At 36.7% G+C, this 27992-nt stretch overlaps 1 protein-coding gene across 1 annotated transcript in view; it reads left to right on the forward strand.

The window, feature by feature from the left end:
* LOC127833949 (guanine nucleotide exchange factor DBS-like) overlaps positions 1-27511 on the forward strand; it is a 92594-nt gene extending 65083 nt beyond the window's left edge. The window contains exons 10-24 of the mRNA XM_052359475.1: positions 2529-2720; positions 3586-3777; positions 6916-7179; positions 7972-8243; positions 8586-8652; positions 10492-10607; positions 11189-11258; positions 12435-12623; positions 14995-15123; positions 15725-15931; positions 17685-17777; positions 20160-20238; positions 20814-21073; positions 22149-22374; positions 23783-27511. Coding sequence (XP_052215435.1) covers positions 2529-2720; positions 3586-3777; positions 6916-7179; positions 7972-8243; positions 8586-8652; positions 10492-10607; positions 11189-11258; positions 12435-12623; positions 14995-15123; positions 15725-15931; positions 17685-17777; positions 20160-20238; positions 20814-21073; positions 22149-22374; positions 23783-23862 — 2436 coding nt within the window. The 3' untranslated portion in view covers positions 23863-27511. The remainder of the gene's footprint in view (positions 1-2528; positions 2721-3585; positions 3778-6915; positions 7180-7971; positions 8244-8585; positions 8653-10491; positions 10608-11188; positions 11259-12434; positions 12624-14994; positions 15124-15724; positions 15932-17684; positions 17778-20159; positions 20239-20813; positions 21074-22148; positions 22375-23782) is intronic.
* The last annotated feature ends 481 nt before the right edge of the window (positions 27512-27992 follow it).

A 27992-nucleotide genomic window follows, 5' to 3' on the forward strand; every position in this document is an offset into this window, starting at 1 on the left:
GACTGTACAAAGCCCTCTGCAGACTGTACAATGCTAATGTGGGACAAGAATATGCACATACATTAAGCCTCTGTGGACTGTACAAAGCCCTCTGCAGACTGTACAATGCTAATGTGGGACAAGAATATTCACATGCATTAAGCCTCTGCGGACTGTACAATGCCCTCTGCAGACTGTACAATGCTAATGTGGGACAATAATATGTACATGCAGTAAGCCTCTGCGGACTGTACAAAGCCCTCTGCAGACTGCACAATGCTAATGTGGGACAAGAATATGCACATACATTAAGCCTCTGTGGACTGTACAAAGCCCTCTGCAGACTGTACAATGCTAATGTGGGACAAGAATATTCACATACATTAAGCCTCTGCAGACTGTACAAAGCCCTCTGCAGACTGTACAATGCTAATGTGGGACAAGAATATGTACATGCATTAAGCCTCTGTGGACTGTACAAAGCCCTCTGCAGACTGTACAATGCTAATGTGGGACAAGAATATGCACATACATTAAGCCTCTGCGGATCGTACAAAGCCCTCTGCAGACTGCACAATGCTAATGTGGGACAAGAATATGTACATGCATTAAGCCTCTGTGGACTGTACAAAGCCCTCTGCAGACTGTACAATGCTAATGTGGGACAAGAATATTCACATGCATTAAGCCTCTGCGGACTGTACAAAGCCCTCTGCAGACTGTACAATGCTAATGTGGGACAAGAATATGTACATGCATTAAGCCTCTGCGGACTGTACAAAGCCCTCTGCAGACTGTACAATGCTAATGTGGGACAAGAATAATCACATGCATTAAGCCTCTGCGGACTGTACAAAGCCCTCTGCAGACTGTACAATGCTAATGTGGGACAAGAATATTCACATGCATTAAGCCTCTGCGGACTGTACAAAGCCCTCTGCAGACTGTACAATGCTAATGTGGGACAAGAATATGCACATACATTAAGCCTCTGCGGACTGTACAAAGCCCTCTGCAGACTGTACAATGCTAATGTGGGACAAGAATATTCACATGCATTAAGCCTCTGCAGACTGTACAAAGCCCTCTGCAGACTGTACAATGCTAATGTGGGACAAGAATATGCACATACATTAAGCCTCTGCGGACTGTACAAAGCCCTCTGCAGACTGTACAATGCTAATGTGGGACAAGAATATGCACATACATTAAGCCTCTGTGGACTGTACAAAGCCCTCTGCAGACTGTACAATGCTAATGTGGGACAAGAATATGTACATGCATTAAGCCTCTGTGGACTGTACAAAGCCCTCTGCAGACTGTACAATGCTAATGTGGGACAAGAATATTCACATGCATTAAGCCTCTGTGGACTGTACAAAGCCCTCTGCAGACTGTACAATGCTAATGTGGGACAAGAATATGCACATGCATTAAGCCTCTGCAGACTGTACAAAGCCCTCTGCAGACTGTACAATGCTAATGTGGGACAAGAATATGCACATGCATTAAGCCTCTGCGGACTGTACAAAGCCCTCTGCAGACTGTACAATGCTAATGTGGGACAAGAATATTCACATGCATTAAGCCTCTGTGGACTGTACAAAGCCCTCTGCAGACTGCACAATGCTAATGTGGGACAAGAATATTCACATGCATTAAGCCTCTGCGGACTGTACAAAGCCCTCTGCAGACTGCACAATGCTAATGTGAGACAAGAATATGTACATGCATTAAGCCTCTGTGGACTGTACAAAGCCCTCTGCAGACTGTACAATGCTAATGTGGGACAAGAATATGCACATACATTAAGCCTCTGTGGACTGTACAAAGCCCTCTGCAGACTGTACAATGCTAATGTGGGACAAGAATATTCACATGCATTAAGCCTCTGTGGACTGTACAAAGCCCTCTGCAGACTGTACAATGCTAATGTGGGACAAGAATATGCACATACATTAAGCCTCTGTGGACTGTACAAAGCCCTCTGCAGACTGCACAATGCTAATGTGGGACAAGAATATTCACATGCATTAAGCCTCTGTGGACTGTACAAAGCCCTCTGCAGACTGTACAATGCTAATGTGGGACAAGAATATGTACATGCATTAAGCCTAGTTTTCCCAGATCAAGGCTCAAATAATATATTATGGTATAGAAAACAACTAGTGGGACTCAAAAAGCTAAAATTCCATATACCAAAAGTCATAAGGAAAGCTTAGAAGTCAGTGGTCAACTTTGTACCTGACCATAGCAAAAACTGTTTAAAATGGGTAAACCTGTATGATACAAAATAAAAATCCTCTTATTGATTGTATGAAAACATAGCAAAACTGTTTAAAATAGGTACAGTCCTGTATGAAACAAAAATATCTTCCATTACAGCAAAGTAGAATGAAAGGCACTAATATAAAATTTATATATAAAATTATTTTAATATTAATAAATTAATATATATATATAATTTATGAAAATAAAACAGACAACAGCTTAAAAATTGATAATTTATCTTGTCTGGAAATTACTATTTGTAAATTTTTTGGTTGCAGCAAGATATTGAGAGAGGCGAAAAAATGAGAGGGGACGGGGAACAGTACATAATGGACGACCACTATGCAGTAGACAGCATTCGCCCGAAATGCATCGAACTGCAGCGTATGTGCGAACAGTATCGACAGTTGCTACGACAACGACGCGAGATTCTCAACAAATCTCAAGAGCTTCAAGAAAGAATCGAGAAGGTTCATACAATATTTATTTACAATACATCTGAGTATCAAGTATTAAATATTTTAAGGGGGCAGTTACTTTTTTTTTTTGAAGACCTTTATTTCACATGACAGTCATATTATTCTAGTGTAGAAATCATGCATTCTGTCTTAACATTTTCTGGAAGGATTTGTGTTTGACTAATGTTTGGCTATTTTGTAAATTTATCCCCAAGAGGATAAGTACTTTAATAAAGCATCCTGGTTGACATCATTAATATATAAACACAAATTGATGATGTCGTTTTGTCCAGTTTGTGTCACCATTGATATGTATATAAATAGTTTTAACCCCCCCTCCGAGGCACACACTTTCAGGAATGCCAAAATAAAGATAGGACCTTAGATCTCTGTCCACACTGTCTATCCATTCATAAGATCTGTGTGTCTTACCTAATCGAAAAAGAACCTGACTGCTGGAGTGATTTGGTTTCTTTATTATGAAAATGGCTATATGCTATCAGTATAAAACCAGAACAGCCTGTGAGTTACTCGCGGTCTGTTTGGGGTTAATGCTGTTTGCTGCTCATCAGTACATTAGGGTTTAAAATGAAGCCTTTAAAACTTGAATCTAGTAAGAAAGGTGTTGTGTTTAATTTGATTTTCTAAAATGTGTCAAAATGCTTTTCCGAGCGGTAAAGAGTTATGGTACCCATAGAAGATTTTCATTCATTATTGTTTATCCATTCATTCTGCAGGCCAACACATTGTGCATGGACACCTTTAGACAAATTTTTGTTCATTATTGTTTATCCATTCATTCTGCAGGCCAACAAATTGTGCATGGACACCCTTAGACAAATTTTTGTTCATTATTGTTTATCCATTCATTCTGCAGGCCAACAAATGGTGCATGGATGGTGTTGACATGTTGACCAACCTCAAGCTGCAGAGTTGCCAGGGTAACGAGGAGGTCACTAGGGCGGTCAAGGACATTGATGCATTTGTTATCTCTGCTAAGCAGCTTCAGCTCAACAACCCAAAAGAGTTCAGACAGTTGTTCGACACTGTGATGACTTCAGAGACGAGGGTAATTTTTTGCATTGGATTTTTATATAAACCTATTTATTTTAGCTCAATTACATCAAAAGCCGAAAGCTTGTTGAAAGGCTTAGAGTCTGTGTCCTTGATAGAACCAGTACTTGGTATCTTTTAGGAAGATCTCAAGAACGCTCCCACTGTGGGGATCAAACCCGTGACCTCCTGGTCTCTATACGGACACCATATTCGATACTCCACAGGGACAACTTTATTGGATTTTATTCTTTTGATTCACCAAGGGCTTCTATCCATCTCTGTCTGTCTGTCCGTCCATGGAAACAAACATTCCAGAAGAAGTTCTCTAACAGTTGTTAATGTTTAACATTCAAACTTTAATGAAACTGTGCATTAGTGATGTGTATCAACCAGTATTACAAATTACAAAAGATGTGCCCATTTTTTTACTTAAATATTATTGTGATAACTTGGACATTTATATGTCAGAAAATATCAGAAGAAGTTCTGCTACAGTTTTCAATCTGCAGTATATGCAGTATACTCATATGATTTTGCGAATGTAGTTTTGCATGTGCGTTTTGTATCATCCAGCATTTAAAATTTGAAAATTCTCTTACAGTTTTCAACGTTCAACATTCAAACTTAGCTGAGATTTTGAATGGATTTGTGCAGGTGTGATTGGTAACATTCGGTAATAAAAATTACAAAAGTTATGGCCCTTTTTTAACTTGGAATTTATTGTAACATTCTAAAACATACTTCTACTTTTTTCACAAGTTCTCTCATTAGCTCACCGCTGGTCCTTATTTTTCAAATAAAGAAAATTATAAATTGGCTTTCTTAAATCTTCACAAATCTTCATTTTTAAATTTAAATAACCTGTAAATACCTGCATTCAATCTTAATAATTTCACTGATTCTCATTATTGTCGAATTGAATTACCTTATATTTTGCACTAGGGTGCACAAAATGTGAGTGATGATGTTGCAAAGGAAACTACACAACATTTTTAAGCATACTGTGTATTAAATTGGTATAGTTCTGCTGTACTTAGAAACCTTGTGATTATGCTCATGTAATCACGTTTTGTTTTAAATATATTAAAATTTAATGTGCAATATGTTTTCTCAACTCCAGACTCAAAATGCTTACAAGATACATACTGAAGTCATTCAACTTTAATCCAATGTAAATATTCTTGTCAAGAAAAACAAGGTCATTGAAATAAAGTCAGAACATTTGTTATCCCCACGCTTTTTGAAAAAAAGGTGGGGATATTGTGGTTATCTCCGCCGTCCGTCCGTCCGTCTGTCTGTCTGTCCGTCCTGGCCACTATCTCCTCCTACACTAAAAGCACTAGAACCTTGAAACTTACACACATGGTAGCTATGAGCATATGTGCGACCCTGCACTATTTGGAATTTTGATCTGACCCCTGGGTCAAAAGTTATAGCGGTTGGGGTGGGGCCGCGTCAGAAATTATCACTCATTTTTTTAGGTTATTTTACATTTACTTCTTTATTTCTACACCGATTCACTTCAAATTGATACTGGACCTCTCTTATGACAATACGGTCAATCTCAACCATGCATGGCCCCATTCCCAACCCTGGGGGGCCCCGCCCACATAGGCCACACCCACCAAAAATTTCCATTTACTATAATTTTTTCATTTCTACACGGATTCACTTCAAATTGATACTGAACTTTTGTTATGACATTAGGGTCAATCTCAACTATGCATGGCCCCAATCCCAACCCTGGGGCGCCCGCCCACATAGGCCACACCCACCAAAAAATTCCATTTACTATAATTTTTTCATTTCTACACGGATTCACTTCAAATTGATACTGAACTTCTCTTATGACATTAGGGTCAATCTCAACTATGCATGGCCCCATAACCAACCCTGGGGCCCCGCCCACATAGACCACACCCACCCAAAATTGCCTTTACTTTAATTTCTTCATTTCTACACCGATTCACTTCAAATTGATATTGAACTTCTCTTATGACAATACAGTCAATCTCAACTATGCATGGCCCCATTACCAACCCTGGGGCGCCCCGCCCACATAGACCACACCCACCCAAAATTGCCTTTTACTATAATTTCTTCATTTCTACACCGATTCACTTCAAATTGATACTGAACTTCTCTTATGACAATACGGTCAATCTCAACTATGCATGGCACAATTACCAACCCTGGGGCGCCCTGCCCACATGTCACACCCACCCAAAATTGCCTTTTACTATAACTTCTTCATTTCTACACCAATTCACTTCTAATTGATGATGAACTTCTCTTATGACAATACGGTCAATCTCAGCTATGCATTGCCCCATTACCAACCCTGGGGCACACCTAGGTCAAACATTCGGCGTGGGGATACGCGTCGGCCTCTGCTGCGCCATTTCTAGTTTAGAAGTTCTTTGCTCCTCGAGGGCATTTGTGGTTTGTGGTCGTACAATGATGTAATAAATTACAAATTATTAATGTACCTTATGTTAGGTACAGCGTTGTCTTAAGGCAAGAAACAAACAGATTTATTACAAACCACTTCTTAGTTGTGTCAGAACTCTTAAGATTCAAGACACGAGTATGTGAGCTCTTGCACGATTTCATAAGTGAATTATTACTATTTGTTGCTTTGGGCACTTCTATTTTGTCTAGTTTGTTATTATGAATATTGTTATGCAATTATGACATTGTCATTGAAGTTGATAATTATTATGATTATAATGATGATGTTGTTGCTGTTAATTATGATACTGATGATGATGATGATAGTGATGATGATGATGATGATGATGATGATGATGATGATGATGATGATGATGATGATGATGATGATGATGATGATGATGGTGGTGGTGATGATGATGATGATGATGATGATGATGATGATGATGATGATGATGATGATGATGATGATGATGATGATGATGATGATGATGATGATGATGATGATGATATGATAAATATGATGATATGATAAATATGATGATGATGATGATGATATGGATAAATATTAGGATGATGATGATGATGATTGTTGTGTAAACATACAACTTGTATCACAGTGATCAAGGGGTGAATGTTGGCTGCAGATATCACAAGTAAGCAATATCAGAATACCTGATCCTTTATCTTTTAATTACAGACAGCTGTTCAAAAAGTCCTCAAAAAAGTAGAAGACGTGCAGATGATGTGCTCGAAGAGAAGGGAGGAGCTTCTCTCCCAGACCACCACTTCCCGTCCCGTCCAACACCCGGTCCAACCCGACCTAGTGACCGCTTCGTCCCGTGGGCAGACGACTGTTCCAGAGTACAATCTCAAAGGCAAGAGTGCTGGGCACCAGCGGAGAGCTGGAAAACAGGGACAGCAGCCTCAGACTGCGGCACCGCAGGTTGAGAAATCAGCAAGGGTAAGTTTTATTGTCGCTGCTGTGTAATGGACATGGTGCCTGCCTAGCAATGGGAGATCATGGTTTTGATCCCCAACATGGAAGTTTTATTTGGTCTCCACAAAAGACACCAAGTTCTGGTTATACCCAGGAAACAGACTCAAGAGTGTTTCAATAAGCTTTAGACTTTTAATGCAATAAAGATAACATAAATAGGTTTATACTAAGGGGAAGTGTTTAGTTTTTGAGTCAGGTGTGTGATTTCTCTTAGCTAATATCCTCCTCTTAAATACCAAGATGGCTTTACAAATCGTATTAGGAGCTGTTTAAAAGTAAGAAGTTTGGTGACCATGGAAGTAGTGTCAATCCCCAAATAACACCGCAATGGGTCCATAAACTGGCAAAGTTTGAAAGGGCTTCCTCAGATTCTCTGTGAGATATAGATCATCAGATTTTCTGTGATACATGTACATTGTATATAGACAGTCTGATAAAATTGTATGGTTGTCAGGTCATCCATAAAGGAGTTAAGTTTGCTTGGCCTAACTGCTGATTTCAGCGACAGTCTGAGATATTCTTTTTTTATTTAATGCATTAAAGCACTCTTTTCCTTATGTTCCTTTTTTTTTCCAGTGATTTATTTTATATCACCCAAAATTTTATCTTGCCAAATAATACCTTGTGAACCATAGTGCCAGAGAATGATTGTCAAATTATTGAAACAGGGGATAAATAGTAATTCCATGTTATTTTTTTCTCTGAAGAAAATTTTCACACACAATTTACTAATCAATCTAATTGTTCTATTCTCAGATACGCACAGATGCTGCTTTACCCCAGCCACACCATAAAGGTCAGGGTCATGGTGGAAGGTCAAGGTCAAACCAGGGGTCAACCAGTACCAGTAGCAACCTGTCCACCACTGACAGCACTGATGTTGCACGAACACTGATGACATCATCAGAAGGCCCTGCACACCAGATTTCTGCAGAAAGGACCCGGAATTCCGTGGCCTCTGTTTCGACTACCTCGGGATCGAGCGGTATATCTGAGCAGATGCTGGAAAGCTTGCATGAGAAGAGACAGTAAGCAGGACTATGAGATATTTTAGTAAATAAAAACACGGCATAGGTATTTAAGATAAGAATTTTAAACATGAGGCTTTTTAAACAAAACAAGACTAAATAAGGGTGATGTTGTTAGTTTTTTAATGCATTGAAAATAAGGTTAAGTGTATTTCAGGTTGTTTCTTAATTGAAAAAGTTAACAGTTTGTAAACTTGAAGATTTTCCATATACATACGAGGTTGAATTTTCATTGTCTTCTGATAATAGTTTGGTCAATACCATGGCCAGGAATTCATGCTTTTGAAGGCTTAAAAACTGACATTTTTTGTCTGCAACTCTAGTTAATATCATGTTTTTCAGGCATGTTATGAAGGAACTTATCGACACTGAAAAGACATACGTTCAACAGCTTCATGATATACTACGTGTAAGTTTGATGATATAGTCTCTTATCCTTTGTACATTTGAAATTTACTCTGCTGGGAAGTTTTACTGCCTTGCAATGTAGCAGCAACCTATCACATATTAAAATTGTTCATGATAGAAAAATGAATTATATACGTTTTCCAGTGGTCGAAAGTGAAGTTATTTAGTTATAAAATGAGTTAAATGAAAATCATCATTTTTATGCTGTTTTGGATGTCACTTCATTATTACTAGCAATGTCATTCATGTTGTGGTGGTAAACAAGTTTATAATTGAAATAAAGGTCATACCTAAACACTAAGCTATATTGTATCTTATTTTATGTAATATGAACTTGATTTTGATGAAAACCAGGCTTAATGCATGTACGAAAAGTATCATCCCAGATTAGCCTATGCGGACTTATCAGGTATGACACTATGCAGAGTCTGGTATGGAATTTTTAATGTCATGGAAATCTCTTTTTTTATCAAGTCTGGGCTGAAAAATGTGTCCCAGATTAGCATGTGCCAACTGCACAGGTTTATCTCGGATGACACTTAACTTTATGTACAGCCAATAAGCCCGGTTTAAAAAAACTGGCTCATGTCGAGAATATTTGTTGTTTTCCTTTGATTTCAATTCACTAGTCACGAGATGAATTATTATTTTCATGAGTGTCGCAGCCATTAGTGAAAATATTTATTTTCTATCATCACAAACGAAATAAAGAAAAGAAAATCTAACTAACTGCATTGTCATTAGGCATTTGCCATTGCTGTAACAAGGTCTTGAAATGAACCTACAAACTACCACTTCATACCAACATAACAGCAATAATTTCTAGAATATTTTATTTTGGAACAGCAGGGACACACTTTCCCTTTTACGAATTTTTTTGTTTAAAGAAACTCTCTTCTAAACATAAATCCAGTCTGGGTGGAAAGTGTCGTCCCTGATTAGAATGTAGGAATTGCACAGGCTTATTTAGGATGAAGCTTTACACACATGCATTAAACCCAGCTTTCCCAGAACACAACTCAAATATCAACATCTCCCTTATATGTGAACTCCATTACAGGGCTATTACTGTGAGATGCTCAAATATCAACATCTCCCTTATATGTGAACTCCATTACAGGGCTATTACTGTGAGATGCTCAAATATCAACATCTCCCTTATATGTGAACTCCATTACAGGGCTATTACTGTGAGATGCTCAAATATCAACATCTCCCTTATATGTGAACTCCATTACAGGGCTATTACTGTGAGATGCTCAAATATCAACATCTCCCTAATATGTGAACTCCATTACAGGGCTATTACTGTGAGATGCTCAAATATCAACATCTCCCTTATATGTGAACTCCATTACAGGGCTATTACTGTGAGATGCTCAAATATCAACATCTTCCTTATATGTGAACTCCATTACAGGGCTATTACTGTGAGACGCTCAAATATCAACATCTCCCTTATATGTGAACTCCATTACAGGGCTATTACTGTGAGATGCTCAAATATCAACATCTCCCTTATATGTGAACTCCATTACAGGGCTATTACTGTGAGACGCTCAAATATCAACATCTCCCTTATATGTGAACTCCATTACAGGGCTATTACTGTGAGATGCTCAAATATCAACATCTCCCTTATATGTGAACTCTATTACAGGGCTATTACTGTGAGACGCTCAAATATCAACATCTCCCTTATATGTGAACTCCATTACAGGGCTATTACTGTGAGATGCTCAAATATCAACATCTCCCTTATATGTGAACTCCATTACAGGGCTATTACTGTGAGATGCTCAAATATCAACATCTCCCTTATATGTGAACTCCATTACAGGGCTATTACTGTGAGATGGACAATCGCACTATGCAACACTTGATACCTGACGAGCTGGTCAACAACAAGGATGTGCTGTTTGGAAATCTAGAACAAATCTACAAGTTCCATCATGAGTATGTATAGTCCTTTCCCACTTAGAAGAAAAGTCAAAATGGCCATGTGCAATAGCGTAAAACCATGCTGTTTGCTGCTCATCAGTAACTATGTGTTGAAAATGAACCCTTTTAAACTTGTATTGAGTAAGAAAGGTATTTAATTAAATGAAACTTTCTAAGGGGCTACGAACACTCCAAAATACGTATTTAAGTGAAGAAGAGATAGTCATGTTGTAATGTTGCCATGCATTCTTAGTGTGCACATGTCCTGAACTCAGAGGCCTAGTATGGACTTAAAGACTCAACTGAGCTTTGTCTCAATTTTTGAGCTCAGTTTTACCATCATTTTATGTTAAGTGTTCACATAAGCTTTTTGGATTTTTGAGCTGAAGGAAAAGGAAAAAAAGTTTCACTTATCCTTGGGGTTTTCAGGGAGAATGTGCATGCATATTCTTTCAGCTGAAATTTGAGATTGTTCGTTAGCTGACTGACATTCTGAATACTCGGCTTACTTGAAGCTCAAATTTCATGGCTTGAGTTGGGCTAAAAAATTGAATGTGGCTTATATATTGTATTATTGTATTATTTTATCATTTCAGTGAGTTTCTGAAAGATCTTCAAAGTTGTGCCGATTGTCCAACAAAGCTGGGAAAATGTTTCGTGAACAGAGTATGTAATCATGTTTATTGTGTTCTTTCAATTTTATGTCACATTTCTTCTAAAATGTCAGTTTATAAATTCATGGGAATCCACAATCTCAGTAAAAACCTTCAATTCTCACTAACATGTACCTACATACAACTATTAACATACTAACCAACATTTAATGTAATTGTGGCATGATTACAATTACATTAAATGTTGGTTAGTATGTTAATAGTTGTATGTAGGTACATGTTAGTGAAAGAGAAAATGAACTCACTTAGTAGTAATGTAAAATAATATAGATTATTTCAGGGAACCATGTTAATATTTTAAGCCCTAGTTCGGCATTTATAAAAAAATATAGTCAAATCAGGGTACCTTTATATTTCCTGGCATCATGCTGAGATATTTACAATTATGCAGCAATGGGTATATGGGATTTTGCTATTGCAAGATGAAATGGGAGTAATAATAATGGCACACAGATGAAGTTATTATGTATTTCATAATTTTAAAAAGGCCATTAAGAATTAAATATTTAAATTGAGTCAATTTACAGTGTTATTATTAATAAAACAAATCAATTACGTTAAACTTGGGATATGTCTTTGCAATCAATACTTAAGCGATTGCTCCATTACATTTGTTATAACGCTCCTGGAGAGGGGGAGGAGCATGTAGTAGTTGCTGTTTGTCCATCCATCAGAATTATAATGTTGATGGAATTAAGTATGCATCAGTCTGAATTATTTGTATGAAACTTCTAATTGGAAATTTTAGGCAGTCATTTTGAAAAAATATATACTTTTGAGATTAGAAATGGCGGCCTAATTTCATCTGCAAAATTTGAAAAGTAAAACCAATACCATTGATATTCTTGTTCAATTTTTCCAGAAGGATATGATCCAAATGTACAGCAGATACTGTCAAACCCTGCACACAAAAAATGGGATTTATGCATGTGTGTGAAGTATTATCCCAGATTAGCCTGTGCAGTCCCCACAAGCTAATCAGGGACAACATTTTCTGCTTTTATGGGTTTTTGTTCGTTGAACAGAAGTCTCTTCTTTGTGAAATCCAGTCTAGGCGGATATTGTAGTCTGTGATGAGCCTGTGCAAAATAAGCCCTGTTTTACCAGAATGAGGCTCAGATAGGGAGAATTCGTCAGTTTCAACAATATGCTTGTTTCCCTTCTCCAGAAGGACATGTTCCAGATGTACAGCATATACTGCCAGAACAAACCCCGTTCCGAGGAGCTGCGTACACAAATAGGGGACAATAACCCTTTCTTCAAGGAGTGTCAGAGGAAGCTGGACCACAAACTGCCCCTAGGGGCCTACCTCCTGAAGCCAGTGCAGCGTATCACCAAATACCAGCTACTGTTAAAGGTAGGACAAATGGTTTAGGTATATTGTGCAGCGTGTCAGGAAATACAAGTTACTATTTAAGGTACGACGAATTTGTTAGGTATATTGTCAGAATTGGAAAGTACCTGTTTACCTTTTTAATCCTAATTTGTATGATGAAATGTGTTGGAAAATAACCCATGATTAACCTTATGCTATGCATCCTTTAGGTTTTGCAAATAGTGGTATGTCGAACGATTTTGTTTTTTATTAGCTCACCTGAGCACAACGTGCTCATGGTGAGCTTTTGTGATCGCTTTTTGTCCGTCGTCCGTTGTGCGTTTGCCTTGTTAACTCTCTAGAGGCCACATTTATTGTCCAATCTTCATGAAATTTGGTCAGAAGATTGGTTTCAAAGATATCTTGGATGAGTTCGAAAATGGTTACATTTGCTTGAAAAACATGGCCCCAAGGGGCGGGGCATTTTTCCTTATATGGCTATATATGGCTATAGTAAAATCTTGTTAACACTCTAGAGGCCACATTTATTGTCTGATCTTCATAAAACTTGGTCAGAAGATTCATCCCAAAAATATCTTGGATGAGTTCGAAAATGATGCTGGTTGGTTGAAAAACATGGCCGCCAGGGGGCGGGGCATTTTTCCTTATATGGCTATTGTAAAACCTTGTTAACACTCTAGAGGCCACATTTATTTTCCAATCTTCATGAAACTTGCTCAGAAGACTTGTCCCACTGATATCTTGGATGAGTTCAAAAATGGTAACCTTTGCTTGAAAAACATGGCTGCCAAGGGGCGGGGCATTTTCCCATATATGGCTAATATGTATATAGTAAAATCTTGTTAACACTCTAGAGGCAACATTTATTGTCCAATCTTCATGAAACTTGGTCAGAAGATTCATCCCAATAATATCTTGGACGACTTCGAAAATGATGCCGGTTGGTTTCAAAACATGGCCGCCATGGGGTGGGGCATTTTTCCTTATATGGCTATTTATAGTAAAACCTTGTTAACACTCTAGAGGCAACATTTATTGTCCAATCTTGATGAAATATGGTCAGAAGATTTGTCTTAATGATATCTTGGATGAGTCCTAAAATGGTTACATTTGCTTGAAAAACATGGCCGCCAAGGGGCGGGGCATTTTTCCTTATATGGCTATATAAGGCTATAGAAAAATCTTGTTAACACTCTAGATGCCACATTTATAATCCGATCTTCATGAAACTCTGTCAGAAGACTAATCCCAATAATATCTTGGATGAGTTCAAAAATGATGCCAGTTTGTTGAAAAACATGGCCACCACGGGGGCGGGGCTATTTTCCTAATATGGCTATAGTAAAACCTGGTTAACACTCTAGAGGCCACATTTATAGTCCGATCTTCATGAAACTCGGTCAGAAGATTCATCCTAATAATATCTTTGATGATTTATAAAATGATACCGGTTGGTTGAAAAACATGGCCACCACGGGGGCGGGGCTATTTTCCTTATATGACTATAGTAAAACCTTGTTTACACTCTAGAGGTCACATTTATTTTCCGATCATCATGAAACTTGGTCAGAAGATTTGTCCCAATGATATCTTGGATGAGTTTGAAAAATGGCTTTGGTTGCTTTTAAAACATGGCCACCAGGGGCGGGGCATTTTTCCTTATATGGCTATAGTAAAACCTTGTTAACACTCTAGAGGCCACATTTATTGTCCAATCTTCATGAAATTTGGTCAGAAGATTGGTCTCAATGATTTCTTGGATGAGTTCGAAAATAATTATGTTTGCTTGAAAAAAATGGCTTCCAAGGGGTGGGGCATTTTTCCTTATATGGCTATAGTGAAATCTTATTAACACTCTAGAGGCCACATTTACTGTCCGATCTTCATGAAACATGGTCAGAAGATTCATCCCGATTATATCTTGGACGAGTTCAAAAATGATGCTGGTTAGTTGAAAAACATGACTGCCAGGGGGCAGGGCATTTTTCTGTATATGGCTATAGTAAAACCTTGTTAACACTCTAGAGGCCACATTTATTTTCTGATCTTCGTGAAACTTGGTCAGAAGATTTGTCGTAATAATATCTTGTTATCTCAGGTGAGCTACTTTGGGCCTTTCAGGCCCTCTTGTTGTTTGTTTCACTCAAGGTCAATTTTTTTTATTATTGTATGTAATATATTTGCAAAGTGCATACTTTTGTCACTTTTAATGAGGCTAATCCATCTAATTTTAAGCCGCCTGACAAGTTTAACCTCTTGTTCATAGTGTGTCGTCTGTTGTAAACATTTGCTCTTTCAACACTCTGTTTATGCCCTAAACCCAAATACTTGGAGAAGTAAAAGTATTTGAGAAATGTTGGTATTTAAATTGTATATATTATTTTGTTCTCAGGAGATGCTTAAGTACACAAAGGACAACAAAACCTGTCAGGATCAGCTGGAGGAAGCCCTGAACACCATGCTGGAGGTGGTACGCATCGTCAACAACAGCATGTACCACGTCGCCATTGTGGGCTTCCCGGTAAGTGTGCTTGCATTTGGGCTATGGTTCTCTGTAACTGTGCTTGCATTTGTGTCATGAATGCTGTTTTTGTACGTCTTTTGTAAGCTGTTATCTGAATCTGAAGATCCATGGCCCAGCCACATTACTTGTGTGGGTATTTGATTTGAAATCTGTTCTACAGCCTTTATTTTCCTATCTCTGATTCAAGATTGGCAGTTTTCAGACTGTGGTATAACTATGTGCACTAAGCACTGTAAATCAGCTGACCCAGGAAAGTGTGTGTTGATAAACAGACCACAGATATTACTGAAATGCTGTTGAAAGTGGCAAAAAAAGGGAAAAAAACAGACTTAGAAGAAATTTTTGATGAGGGCTACTTCAGTGAATGGACACAGCACAAATTGACACAATAATTTCATTTCAATGTTAGCAACCTTACATGTACATTAATTTTCTAATGTGACCATTGAAAAGATACTTATCGTAGCTTGGTAAGCTGTTGATGAAGGGCAGCTTTAGTGAATGGACACAACACACATTGACACATTTATTCACATTTAAATATTATTGACCTTCAACTGTGACCTTTGCGTGTAATTGACCTTTGTGACCTTTGCAGGGTAACCTATCAGACCTGGGCAAGCTGTTGATGCAGGGCAGCTTCAGTGTATGGACAGAACACAAGCATGAAAAGATTCGTGATATTCGTTTCAAGGCCATGCAGCGTCACGTGTTCCTTTACGAGAAGGCCATCCTGCTGTGCAAACAGAAGGAGGACGCACATGGGGACAGCAGGGACACGTACTGCTACAAGAACTTGCTACGGGTGAGTAGCTTTGTGGCAGTTTTTTCACACTTTTAATCAAGTTCCTTTGAAAAGATTGATTTTCAAAATTAGGTATGGTATATAATGTTTTAAGCTTGCATTGAACCAATGATTTAAAAAAACAAAAGAGCTATCACTTGATAAAGCTTAATTGGTTTTTGTTGGCTCAAGGAATACTCTAAAGTAGCTCAGGTAGTCTTTAAGTATATTATGATGTACCCTGGTTATGGAAAAAAACACTTTAAGGCATTTGGCCATACTATGGGGTACTTTTTAGTATGCTTTCATACCCTGGGTAATTGGTAGTGTAATTAAGAGTATTCAGGCTACTTTTAAGTAGTACCTGAGCAGAAAATGATCAATGGAATATTAATTAATCAACACAATAGTTAACCTTACTGTTGCAGTCTTTGTGTAAACCTACTGCAATTTGTTTAAGCTCCATTACATCAAAAGCCCAGCACTTATTGACATGTCCTCGAGTCAGTTTCCTGGGTTGAACCAGTATTGCTGGTTGTGTTTACCACTTGGATAGGTATTTTGAGGCATTTGTATAGTCCCGTAGAAATTTAATTAAATACCTTTCTTACTAGATTCAAGTTTTAAAGGCTTCAGTTGCAACTCTTAGATACTGATGAGCAGCAAACAGCATAGAACCTGAACAGACTGGGAGTTACTCGCAGGCTGTTCTGGTGTTATGCTGGTTGCATAGGCCATGTTCACTTTGCTTCTTATGGGGGAAAGGTTTAAGAGGTGATCTCCGTGAGTGGACATTAACACAGGGCTGTCTGTTTGCTAGGTGGACACCATATCCAGGCAAGAGTAGCAAATTTGTTATGATATAACACTGTTGTGTGTAAACCTCTGGCCTTAGTTGACGGGTAAATAAAAACCCAAGGTTTGTCTATATATAATTTCTTAAGTTTGATTTTTTTTTGGTTGATTAGTTCCAGAAACAAACAATAGATCTACTTTCATAAATGTGCCTGGTTTTGAAAAAAATACACTTGTGTGTGTACAGACATAGCCAACACATGAAAAATCCTTTCCAAATCACAAAGTATATCGACCATTATTATTACAATGCAACTTATTATTGCTGGATAAAATTGGTCAGCTGTGTTTGTAACTACATATTGGACGGGTTTTTCTGAAGTTGAGGAGACTGTTCAAGATCAGGTAACATGCATTATAATTCAGAATATACTTTCACAAAACGTTTTATAGCCTCTTTTCCTATACATTCATCCACCTAAGGATTGAATCAGGCGCATGTGCGTTGTATGGAAATATAATGAACTTAAATTGTGCTCAATTCATCGCCTGACATTCATTTGATGTTATTTCAACACAAAAGTTTAAAACAATCAAAGCATAAATATTGATTTACTTACCTTTCGGCGTTAACAACCGGATATCAGAATCAGCTTATTAGTTCACATGAAATATAACAATGAAAAATGTAACCATGTTGTAAATTTATAACCAATATGGTGGACTCGTGGGGTGCCTTATGATTGAGTTGTCCCAGGTTTGATACCCACTCTGGGAGATTCCAGACACGAGATACTTGCTCCTTTCTATACCAAGACTTGACTGTGTCTCTGTTAACCTTAGGTTCTGATGCAATGATAGGAACATAAACAGATTATGGTTAAAACCAAGATATTTACTGATTCAAAAATACAATTATCAGTTGTATAATTTTAAAAATTTCAATATGTCTTGAACATAATACCGGTATGTGTTTCAGTGTAACCAGGTAGGATTAACAGAGAACATCAAAGGAGACAAGAAGAAGTTTGAGCTCTGGTTGAGAGGTCGTGAGGAAGTGTACATTGTACAGGTATGTGGTTCAGTGGGTATCACTCTTGGAAAACGGGGTTTAATGCATTTGTGTAAAGTTTCATCCTAGATTTAAGCAGACACCGTTCTCTCTGATTAGACTGTGCACAGCCTTATCAGAGACAACACTTGCCGCTTAAACTGGATTTCTGTTTAGAAGAGAATTTCTTTCACGAAAACTATCATGAAAGGGAAAAGTGTTGTCCCTGCTAGCCTGTTCAGATTGCACAGGCTAATCTGGGATGACACTTAACGCACATGTATTAAATCCCCTTTTCACAGAGTGCGGTTGGTTCATATATATATGTGTGTGTGTATTATAACGTTTATGCACCTGAAGCTGCGCTGTTTAGGCTCTCATACATAAATTACTTATTAGTCTTTAGGAAACACAGCTTTTCAGGTATGGTGACCCCCCAATAAAACTTGAATTCCCTTGGAGTGGAGATTGAAACCAGAACAGCATGTAACAACCATTTTCCTAACAGGGCAGCTACATCAACATCTTGAATAATATACACAAAGATATTGTCAATCATTTTATTATGAGAAACATTTTCTTGCATTTCTTACGGCAGATTTATAACATACATTTCCTGTAAGTTCATTACTAGAATTCTGATACCACTCTATATGGAAAAAAGTTAAAACTGAAAAATATTGTCCATTCAACAATATTATTACATATTCTGCAATTCTTTAATAACTTTGAAGTTGAATGTTTAGTAAATCCAGAAGTTTGAAAGAAATAAAAAAGAAATATTTTTTTATGTGTGCTTAAGAGCATCTATGTGTAAAATCAGGTCTTTTTATTCTGTGTACACTAAATGTTGAGATTATTACAGCTTATACTTATTGGAGCCATTCTAATTATGAACACTATCAAAGACATATGTTTGGATTACAATTAATGATGATTGAATTTTTTACAACAAACATCATAATGCAACTTAACTCAATTTTCTAAACCATTCAACCTGACCAGTCCTGTCCTTTGTATTTCGTAACCAAGTTTTATCAAAACCAGTCAACATCGCCTGCCCTTTTTTTTTGTAACCAAGTTTCAATCTGACCTGTCCTTTGTTTTTTTGTAACCAAGTTTCAATCTGACCTGTCATTATACCCCCATTACCATTGGTAATGGGGGCTATATAGGAGTCACTTTGTCGGTCTGTTGGTCTGTCCCGAAATTTCATCCGATCTTTACCAAACTTGGTCACAAATTGTATCTTGATGATGTATAGGTCAAGTTTGAATATGGGTCATGCCGGGTCAAAAACTAGGTCACGGGGTCACTTAGTGTGTTTTAAACCGAAAGTTTGTCCGGACCATAACTATGTCATTTATCGTTAGATTTTAAAATAACTTGGTACATTTGTTCACCATCATGGGACGGTGTGTCGCGTGAATAAAGTACGTCAATATCTCCAAGGTCAAGGTCACACTTTGAGTTCAAAGATTAAAAATGGCCATAAATGAGCTTGTCTAGGCAATAACTATGTAGTTCATTGTGAGATTTTAAAATCATTTGGCACATTTGTTCACCATCATTGGACGGTGTGTGGCGCGAAAGAATTACGTCGATATCTCCAAGGTCACACATTGAGTTCAAAGGTCAAAAATGGCCATAAATGAGCTTGTCCCGGTCATACCTATGTTGTTCATTGTGAGATTTTAAAATCATTTGGCATATTTGTTCACCATCATTGGACGGTGTGTAGCGCGAAAGAATTACGTCGATCACTCCAATGTCAAGGTCACACTTTGAGTTCAAAGGTCAAAAATTGCCATAAATGAGCTTGTCCAGGCCATAACTATGTTGTTCATTTTGAGATTTTAAAATCATTTTGCACATTTGTTCACCATTATTGGACGGTGTGTCGCGCGAAAGAATTACGTCAATATCTGCAATGTCAAGGTCACACTGTGAGTTCAAAGGTCAAAAATGGCCATAAATGATCTTGTCCGGGCCATAACTATGTCATTTATTGTGAGATTTTTAAAATACCAGGTACATTTGTTCACAATCTTTGGACGATGTGTCATGCGAAAGAATTATGTTGATAACTCCAAGGTCTAGGTCACACTTGGAGTTCAAAAGTAAAAAAATGGCCATAAATTTGGACGGCATGTCATGCGAAAGAATTCAAAAGTTCAAAGGTCGAAATGGCCATAAATGATAATGGCATTATAATTCTTAAAAATTGCCATAAATTTGATTTTCTTGTTTTGTGAAGACAGCATGCAAAATAGTCTGTGTCAATGCGGCACGTGGGGGTATACGTCAAGTCTGTAACAAAGCTCTAGTTTGTGTTATGTAACCAAGTTTCAACCTGACTAGTCCTTTATGGTTTATAAACAAGTTTTCAATCTGCTGTTGCAGGCCAGAAGTCTGGAAGTGAAGGACTACTGGGTGAAAGAAATCAAAAAGGTCCTCATGGGACAGTTTGATGAAATCAAATGTAAGTTGGCCTGAACTTTTCCTTTTTGTTTCAAAGGTTCAATATTATTGTATTTCAGAGTTTGAAGGTATTTTGTTTCAAAGTGTCAATGTTACTTTGTTTCAAAATTTGAATGTTATTTTGTTTCAAAGTTATTTTGTTACCATGTTATTCTATTTTTCACCTCTGCTAATCCAAAGGATGTTAGTTGTTTGATTGGGGTCAAGGGCAGACAAGTATAATTGTTTGCTGTATACAAGTCAAGCAGATTTATTGTAAACACAATAAGTAACTTAGTGTTGGAAATAAAGGCTTTCAATCTTGAATCTAGTTAGAGGAGTCTGTTATTTAATTTTATTTTCTAATGGACTTTAATGGGTCCAAATGTGTATCTGAGAAGGAAAGGGTTCAAAAATTAACTTGTAAATGCCAGCCATGTTCACATTAAGCAAGTTGAATCTCATTTCTTAGACATATTCTAGTATTTATGATCCTGCCAAACAGTTACTGTAAACAGGGTCAATGCTTAGTTCCATTTCTGAACAATGTTAACCATAATACTTAAAAAAAATCAACCCTTCAATGATTATTCCCAGTAAATAAGCTGAATCTCATTCAACACTCGTCGGAGGACCTCACCACCCGGTCAGGCAGCGACAGTGGGATGGAGAGCTGGCGGAACCGGCAGGGCTCGGGGGGCAACCCGACGTCCACTGTGCCCGTGGGCCTGGCCATGATGAGCCCTGAGAGTCCCCCCGAGTCACGGGAGAATGGAGACAGGTGGTCCGACGTGGAGTACACTGACTCGGAGCCTGAGACTGAGAGGAAGGCCGCGCAGCATGTGTCACCTTTGGAGGTGAGTGAGGTGTTGAAGTGTGGAAACGGGCTTGTTTTTACAAAGCATTTTAGAGGATATTAATGAAATTGAAGTCCGCTTAAATTTATTAAGTTCCATAAGTGTGGTTATGCATCCTTGCTTTATGCTTTAAACAATTAAATACTGTTAAACAAATCATATGAGTAATACCTCAAACATTCTGAATATATTACTATGTTCTACAATTTTAAACACTAAACGCAACAAGCAAGTATCCAAATACACAAATGCATATATTTGAAAAACATAAATAGATATAAACATTGAAGTACCAGTAATTGTTAAAACATGTTTGTCATATTATGCCGTCCTCCCTCACCAATTAAGCAATTAATAAATCAGTAAACAGATACATATGCTTTAGATCTTTGGAAATGAAAAGTAATAATTATGTCAGTAAGTGCTTAAAAGAAATGAGCCTTTCTCTGAGAAAACAGGGTCTTATGCATATGCCTTTAGCCCTTTGCATGCTGGGAAATTTGTCATCTGCTAAAATGTTGTCTGCTGAATTTCTAAAATAAGCATTTTCTTTGATTTTTTTTCAAAAGTACTATCAGAATAGCAAACAGTTTGGATCCTGATGAGACGCCACGTTTTGTGGCGTCTCATCTGGATCCAAATTGTTTGCAAAGGCCTTCAAAATTCGGTTCCAGCACTGAAAGAGTTAGGGTCGTCCCAGATAAGCCTGTGCAGTCTGCAATGGCTTAATCAGGGATGACACTTTCCGCATGCACTGGATTTTTGCTTAGAAGAGACTTCCTTCTAACAAAAAATTAAATAAATGTGGAAAGAGTTGTCCCTGATAAGCCTGTGCATACTGCACTGGCTAATCTGGGACTACGTTTAGCGCACATGCTTTAAGCCTTGTTTTCCCAGAGTGAATATCATATTTAAAATAACTTGAAAGTAAACACATTTATGAAAGATTACATACAGTACTGGGCAAAAATAATTTGACTGTGATCATGGTATAAGACCACTTGTCATAATTGTCAAATACCGGTAATATTGTACACTGTCATTTGATCACATTTGTACCACGTTCTTTATTCAGCCAACGTACCTACAGCAGTTTGTTGCCATTGCCGACTACGTTGCCGTTGACGACGTGGAAATGAGTCTGCATGAGGGTGATGTGGTCGAGATCCTGCGCACAGGTAGCACAGGTTGGTGGCTCGCGCATCACATGACCACCAATGAGGAGGGCTGGGTACCATCTACCTACCTCGACCCGATTGCCAACGCAGGGTCAAGATCGATGGCCTCGGTTTCCAGTATAGGTAAACCTTGAAGTACATATTGATTTTTGATACATGAATATACAAAATAATAACACGTGTATATAATTTTGTTTTTATTACATGTATATAATTGTTTTTTACGCATGTATATAATTTTGTTTTTTTGATACATGTATATGATTTTGTTTTTTATGCCCCCACTTTTAGTTTTGCACTTGCCAGTCTGTCCATCAGAGAATCTGTCCATCAGGCAGATTTGTGCATGTTAAAATCGCAGAGGTTTGATGCTTGAGTGATGAAGCTTTGCATCATTTTATGTTGCGCACCTGGCCCTGTGTTCACAAAAAGATTTTGCAATCGAAAATCAATTTTAACTGACATCGATTTTCATTTTTGCCTATCAACTACAATGGAAATCCAGTTTCAATGACAAGCAAAATCGATTTTTGATTGCAAAAATGTTTTGTGAACACGGGGCCTGGTTATTTTGGCAATATTGGTGAAGTTGTGAGACTTAAGGGGAACATTGGAATCCTTTTCCTACAGACACATGTCTAATAGTTTTCTTTGTGCTTATTGCATTCATGCATTTACTTCTTTGACTTTTGCTCTAAATGCCAGTTTGTTTAAGTATTTATTTATTTATATATATGAGTTGTATTTTATTATCATTAGTTTGTTCAACTGCCATAAGTCTGTTCAACTGCTATCCTTTTGAAAAATTATAAACGTAATAAATAACATAGTGAAATCATAATTATCATGCTTTTATGACATGCAATATATATTCCAATTAATATGAATGTTCAATGATGGAAATCCTACAAGGTATTATGCAACATACAATATATGTCAAAGTTAATTTAGTAATTATTATTGAATGCATAATCAAAGAAGGATCTTAACTAAACCTAGAATACCCCCCTAAAATGTGCATAATTGGAACCAAAAAATAGGGTCTGTTTGGTAAATGAAAACAAACAACTTTTAAAATTCCTAATATATAAGCCTGGCTATGGGAAAAAGGTGTTTAACGCTTTCAGTGCGGGAACCGAATTTTGAAGGCCTTTGCAAACAGTGGCGTCTCATCAGGATCCAAACTGTTTGCTATTCTGATAGTATTCTTTGAAAAAAAATTCGAAAAAAATGCTAATTTTAGAAATTAAGCAGACAACATTTTAGCAGACAACAAATTTCCCAGCATGCAAAAGGTTAATGCATGTGTGTTAATCTTCATCCCAGATTAGCCTGCACCATCTTCACAGGCTAATCAGGGACAACACTTTCCGCCTAAACTGGATTTTTGCTTATAAGATACTTCTTTTAAAGAAAAAATAGCATTCAAACAGAAAGTGTTGTCTCAAATAAGCCTGTGTAGAATGCACATGCATTAAACCCCATTTTCCTAGAGCAAGGGTCAAATGCAGTTCTATTTTTTACGTCTCAGGTTCTGGAAGTCAGGCGGACCAAACCAGTCATTCCAGTGGATATAGTGCAACCAGTCCAGTGGATGAAAGCGCCATTTAAAAGCCACTCAACAAGACTTACAGCAAATCTTCCAGGTCATCACATAATGCAGCCTCAGTCATGGAGAGACCTCATAAATTGTGAAAAACACATATTACAGCCAATGTTAAGCTTTACAATGGTTATTTCCGAACCCTGCTGGCACTAAGCTCTATGTAGCATATTACTCATGTGTAACCAGTCCAATTGATAAGAGCAACATTTAAGACCCAGTGTAGGTAAATGCTTCATTTGGAGCCCTAGGAGCTTAGATCACAAAATTGTGCTTGGTAAAATTGTATGGTCTGATATTGATGATTTATACAGGACATGTCATGTCTGGGACAGTGTTTGATAGAGAGAGTGAATATTTGTCAAAGTTCAAGGTCAAATATTTGAAGAATTCTATCCTGAGTTGTTTGAAAACAGCATTTTAATTGCGCATAAGGTACAGATCTTTAGATACCTTGGTTTAATTGTTGACCATGGTGAAACACAGTGTTTTGCAGAAAAACCAGTCCACTGACCCAAGGTTGATTTCAAGATCAAAGGTCAAGAAATAAATACTTAGTCATGCTTTGCTGTACTGTGTGTGCTAGTATATGTTTGAGACTATGGAATTCTGCTTTTGAATTCCAACTTAAAATAAGTGAATATTTTTAAATGCAAGATTGCATTTTTATAAATCTAATAAAAGATTTGTAGAATGATTCACTGTATATTTTTAAGTTCAAATTTATAATTCAAAATGCATTCAGTTCAATGTATTCCATCTTTTTTAATACATTTTGTAAACTTGTATGTAAATCCATCAAATACATTCCAAAAAGTAATCTAATTTTAGATTCCATTATGTTTTTAAACAAGATATATTTTTAAATTTCAAACTATTTTCTTTTTATGCATGTTTAAATTTCATTCCAGTTCGAAATATCATTCCAGTCTTTAAGAGTATTTTAAGCATGCATGAAAAGATTGCTTAAACAAAAGGCACTTTAATAATTGCTATATGAATGTTAAGGAATATTTTATAAATTGGTCACATGTGCAATATGTATACAAATATGTACTTGTAAGTGTAAATAAGTATTTGTAATTTTTAAATCCCGATTTACAATTTTAAGAATTGTTTATGAATTGATTTTCAGCTAACAATTTTTATATTTTTAAATCCCACAGAGAGTGGGTGGCCTTATTGCACTTGTTCGTTCACATGTATGTCCCAAAGCTTGTGTTTTGAACTCCTGTTTAAAAACTGGGTAGATCACACTCAAACCTTCACAGTTTAATGTTTTTAACATGAAGATGACTGGTTAAAAAGGAATTTTACCTTCACTTTAACTGCAGGTTTAATCTAGCCCAAACTTTCACATATGAATTACCTTCATGTGTAGATGAATGTAAATAAAGGAAAAATGACTGCGCCCAGTTTTGATTGAATTATGGCCATGTTCATGTACTGAAGAATATACAGTGGATTTGTCTTGTGTCTATTCATGTCCTCCTTAATTCAGCTCAATTGCATAGAAAGCCTAAGGCTTATTTGAAACACTCTTAAGTTATTTTCCTTGGACTAGAACCAGTACTTGGGTGTCTATTGGGTACCTCTAAAGAACGCTACCACAGTGGGTATGGAACCTGTAACCTGCTAGGCGGACACCATATCCACTGCCACCTTTTGTCCATTGTAGTATATAATTGTGGATTTGTTAGTGTCCAAACATGTGTCGTTGGGACATCAGTGTCTGTGATACATGTCTAGTTGTATCTGTTATGTCTTTATAAAGTATGTTTAGTTAAGTATCTATAAGTAAATGGGCCAGGTTTCTATATCAAGTGTATCAATTGTTGAAAGCAGAGTGTTGTAGTACTAATACATTCCTGTGTGAGATAAAATCTTGTGCTTTTAACTTTGATTAGCTCTAGTCATTTTATAAGAGTATCACAATTTGAATCTTGTTAAAATAATTATCTAAACTGTAACCAATTGCACTACCGGTTTGTGTGCAAATCAAGGAGTTCTAAGGCGTGAAATTTATTATATTTTATGTAACCTTTGTCTTCTTTGTATATTTGTTAAGGCATTTATAAATCAATTATGTAAAACAAGAGGACAATATTTGTGCGCTTAACAATTTGAAATGTTTCCGGTCTGCTTTATTTGTTCTAGTTATTTACATAATATACATACATCAGTTCATATTTTATTAAAATGCATTCAGTTTATTGTGGAAATCCCTCTATTGAACATTTGAAAAAGAAATAGAAGATTATAAGTTTTATCAGTTAAGAAAAAAGACCAATTACTTTTTTGTATCACTTTCATGTAATATGGTGGTTTTATCAGTTTTTTATTCTCCAGTTATTTTGAAGTACTATAGTTTTATTTATCTTTGGTGAAATGAAGTTTGATGGATTCATAAAATCTTTTATTTCATTATGATCTTAAATACATGTATTATTTTTATTATCTGATATTAAACCTCGTACTTCAAAATTCATTGGACATTTGATTTCGTGTCAAAGGGGACCCCGGAAAGAATAATGTATGATGAATAATATTGGTTTTCATCTGAGTTTATATTGTTTGGTCCTGGTCAAATTAAATAACAAGAATTGTCAGGATTATATGAATTAGGTTTAAGATTGGTATTCACTATAAAATCTTAAAATAAGGCAATACAGACAGGTGTCCTTTACTTTTGTTCAATTTGTAATGCACATTTGTGTATACAATATATGTTTTTGTTCATTGTTAAGTCTACTGCCTTTGATATAGAATATGCAATACAAATTTATGATATTGTTATGGGTAGTGTGAACTTGTAAGTTGTGTATACTTTTAAAGTTGTTGTTGATTTTACAAAGTCTAGATATAAGATGATGATTTAAGGCATATAAGTGATAACACAGAGTTTGTTGATGTTGTTGTTGTAAATGCTGTTGCGTTTATTTTGTGGAAACAGTGTTGTGACTTAGAAGCTCACACTCATACTGAAAAAAATGTGTATTTCAAAAACTAGTTTTGACTAGGGTCCCCTCACCCCCAACCCGTCACCAAAATATACTAATGTGCACACACAGTACAGTGATTTAATTTACACCAGGTCTTCAAGAAATTGCCAATGTTTGCATTATAAATTCTAGAATTTAACTATTATTATGAAAGTTGGTTAGTTGTTTGTCCCTTCGCTGGTAGGGCAGTTGTCAGTTACTGGTATCAGATGTGCACTAAGCTATGGTAACTCAGTAATCTCACAAAATATAATATATATGCGCATTGCTATGTAAAAAGGGTTAATTTCATGTGCGTACAGTGCTATCCCAGATGAGCCCATGCAGTCCACACAGTCTAATCAGGGACGCAGTTTTTCGCTTTTATGATATTTTTTGTCTAAAGCCTCTTATGAGCAAAAATCCAGTTAAGGTGGAAAGTGTCATCCCTGATAAGCCTGTTTAGACTTCACAGGCTAATCTGGGACGACACTTTACGGACATACATTAAACCCCCTTTTCACAGACCACAGCTCATATAGATTATTTTTACTGACTTGTCATTTTACTGACACTTTTTATTTCCCTTTTTTAAATAACATTAAAAATAATCAATTAGTTGTTAATAACAATATCCAGCTGTTAAAGTACTGAACTATATAAACTCAATATGTGTGAATATTGTAAATATGTTGCTATTTGTCTATGTTGACAAGAGTTTAGACTTTGTCATTTTAACTTACTTTTAGTGATGTAATGTGTCCCTGTTTACTCTAGCTGCTATTTATTGTTAAGAACTGAATTATTTATTGTTTACTTTTGTTTTCGTTGCATTTATTTATTGAATGACCAGTGAATAAACTACGTTAACTATAAGTTTGTGTTACTTTTGTTTGCTCGCAATTTGTTCAGGGGTTTGTGTACCCATTTTTATGTTTGCTACAAAACATCCGTTTTCGGGACACTACAATTGGAAGGTTCTTACTGGCATACATCGGACCATGTTGATATATTACCATTACCTAGAATATAGGAAAAGAGTCCGGGCCCATATTTACAATATTCTCAGTGGGAAAACTTTGGGAAATTCCTTTTTATTGATAAAATTTTTTTAGTCAATATTGCTTGAATAGGTAATATTGTGTATGACAAATCTA

This window comes from Dreissena polymorpha, chromosome 6 (assembly GCF_020536995.1).
Source record: "Dreissena polymorpha isolate Duluth1 chromosome 6, UMN_Dpol_1.0, whole genome shotgun sequence".
Classification (NCBI taxonomy): domain Eukaryota; kingdom Metazoa; phylum Mollusca; class Bivalvia; order Myida; family Dreissenidae; genus Dreissena; species Dreissena polymorpha.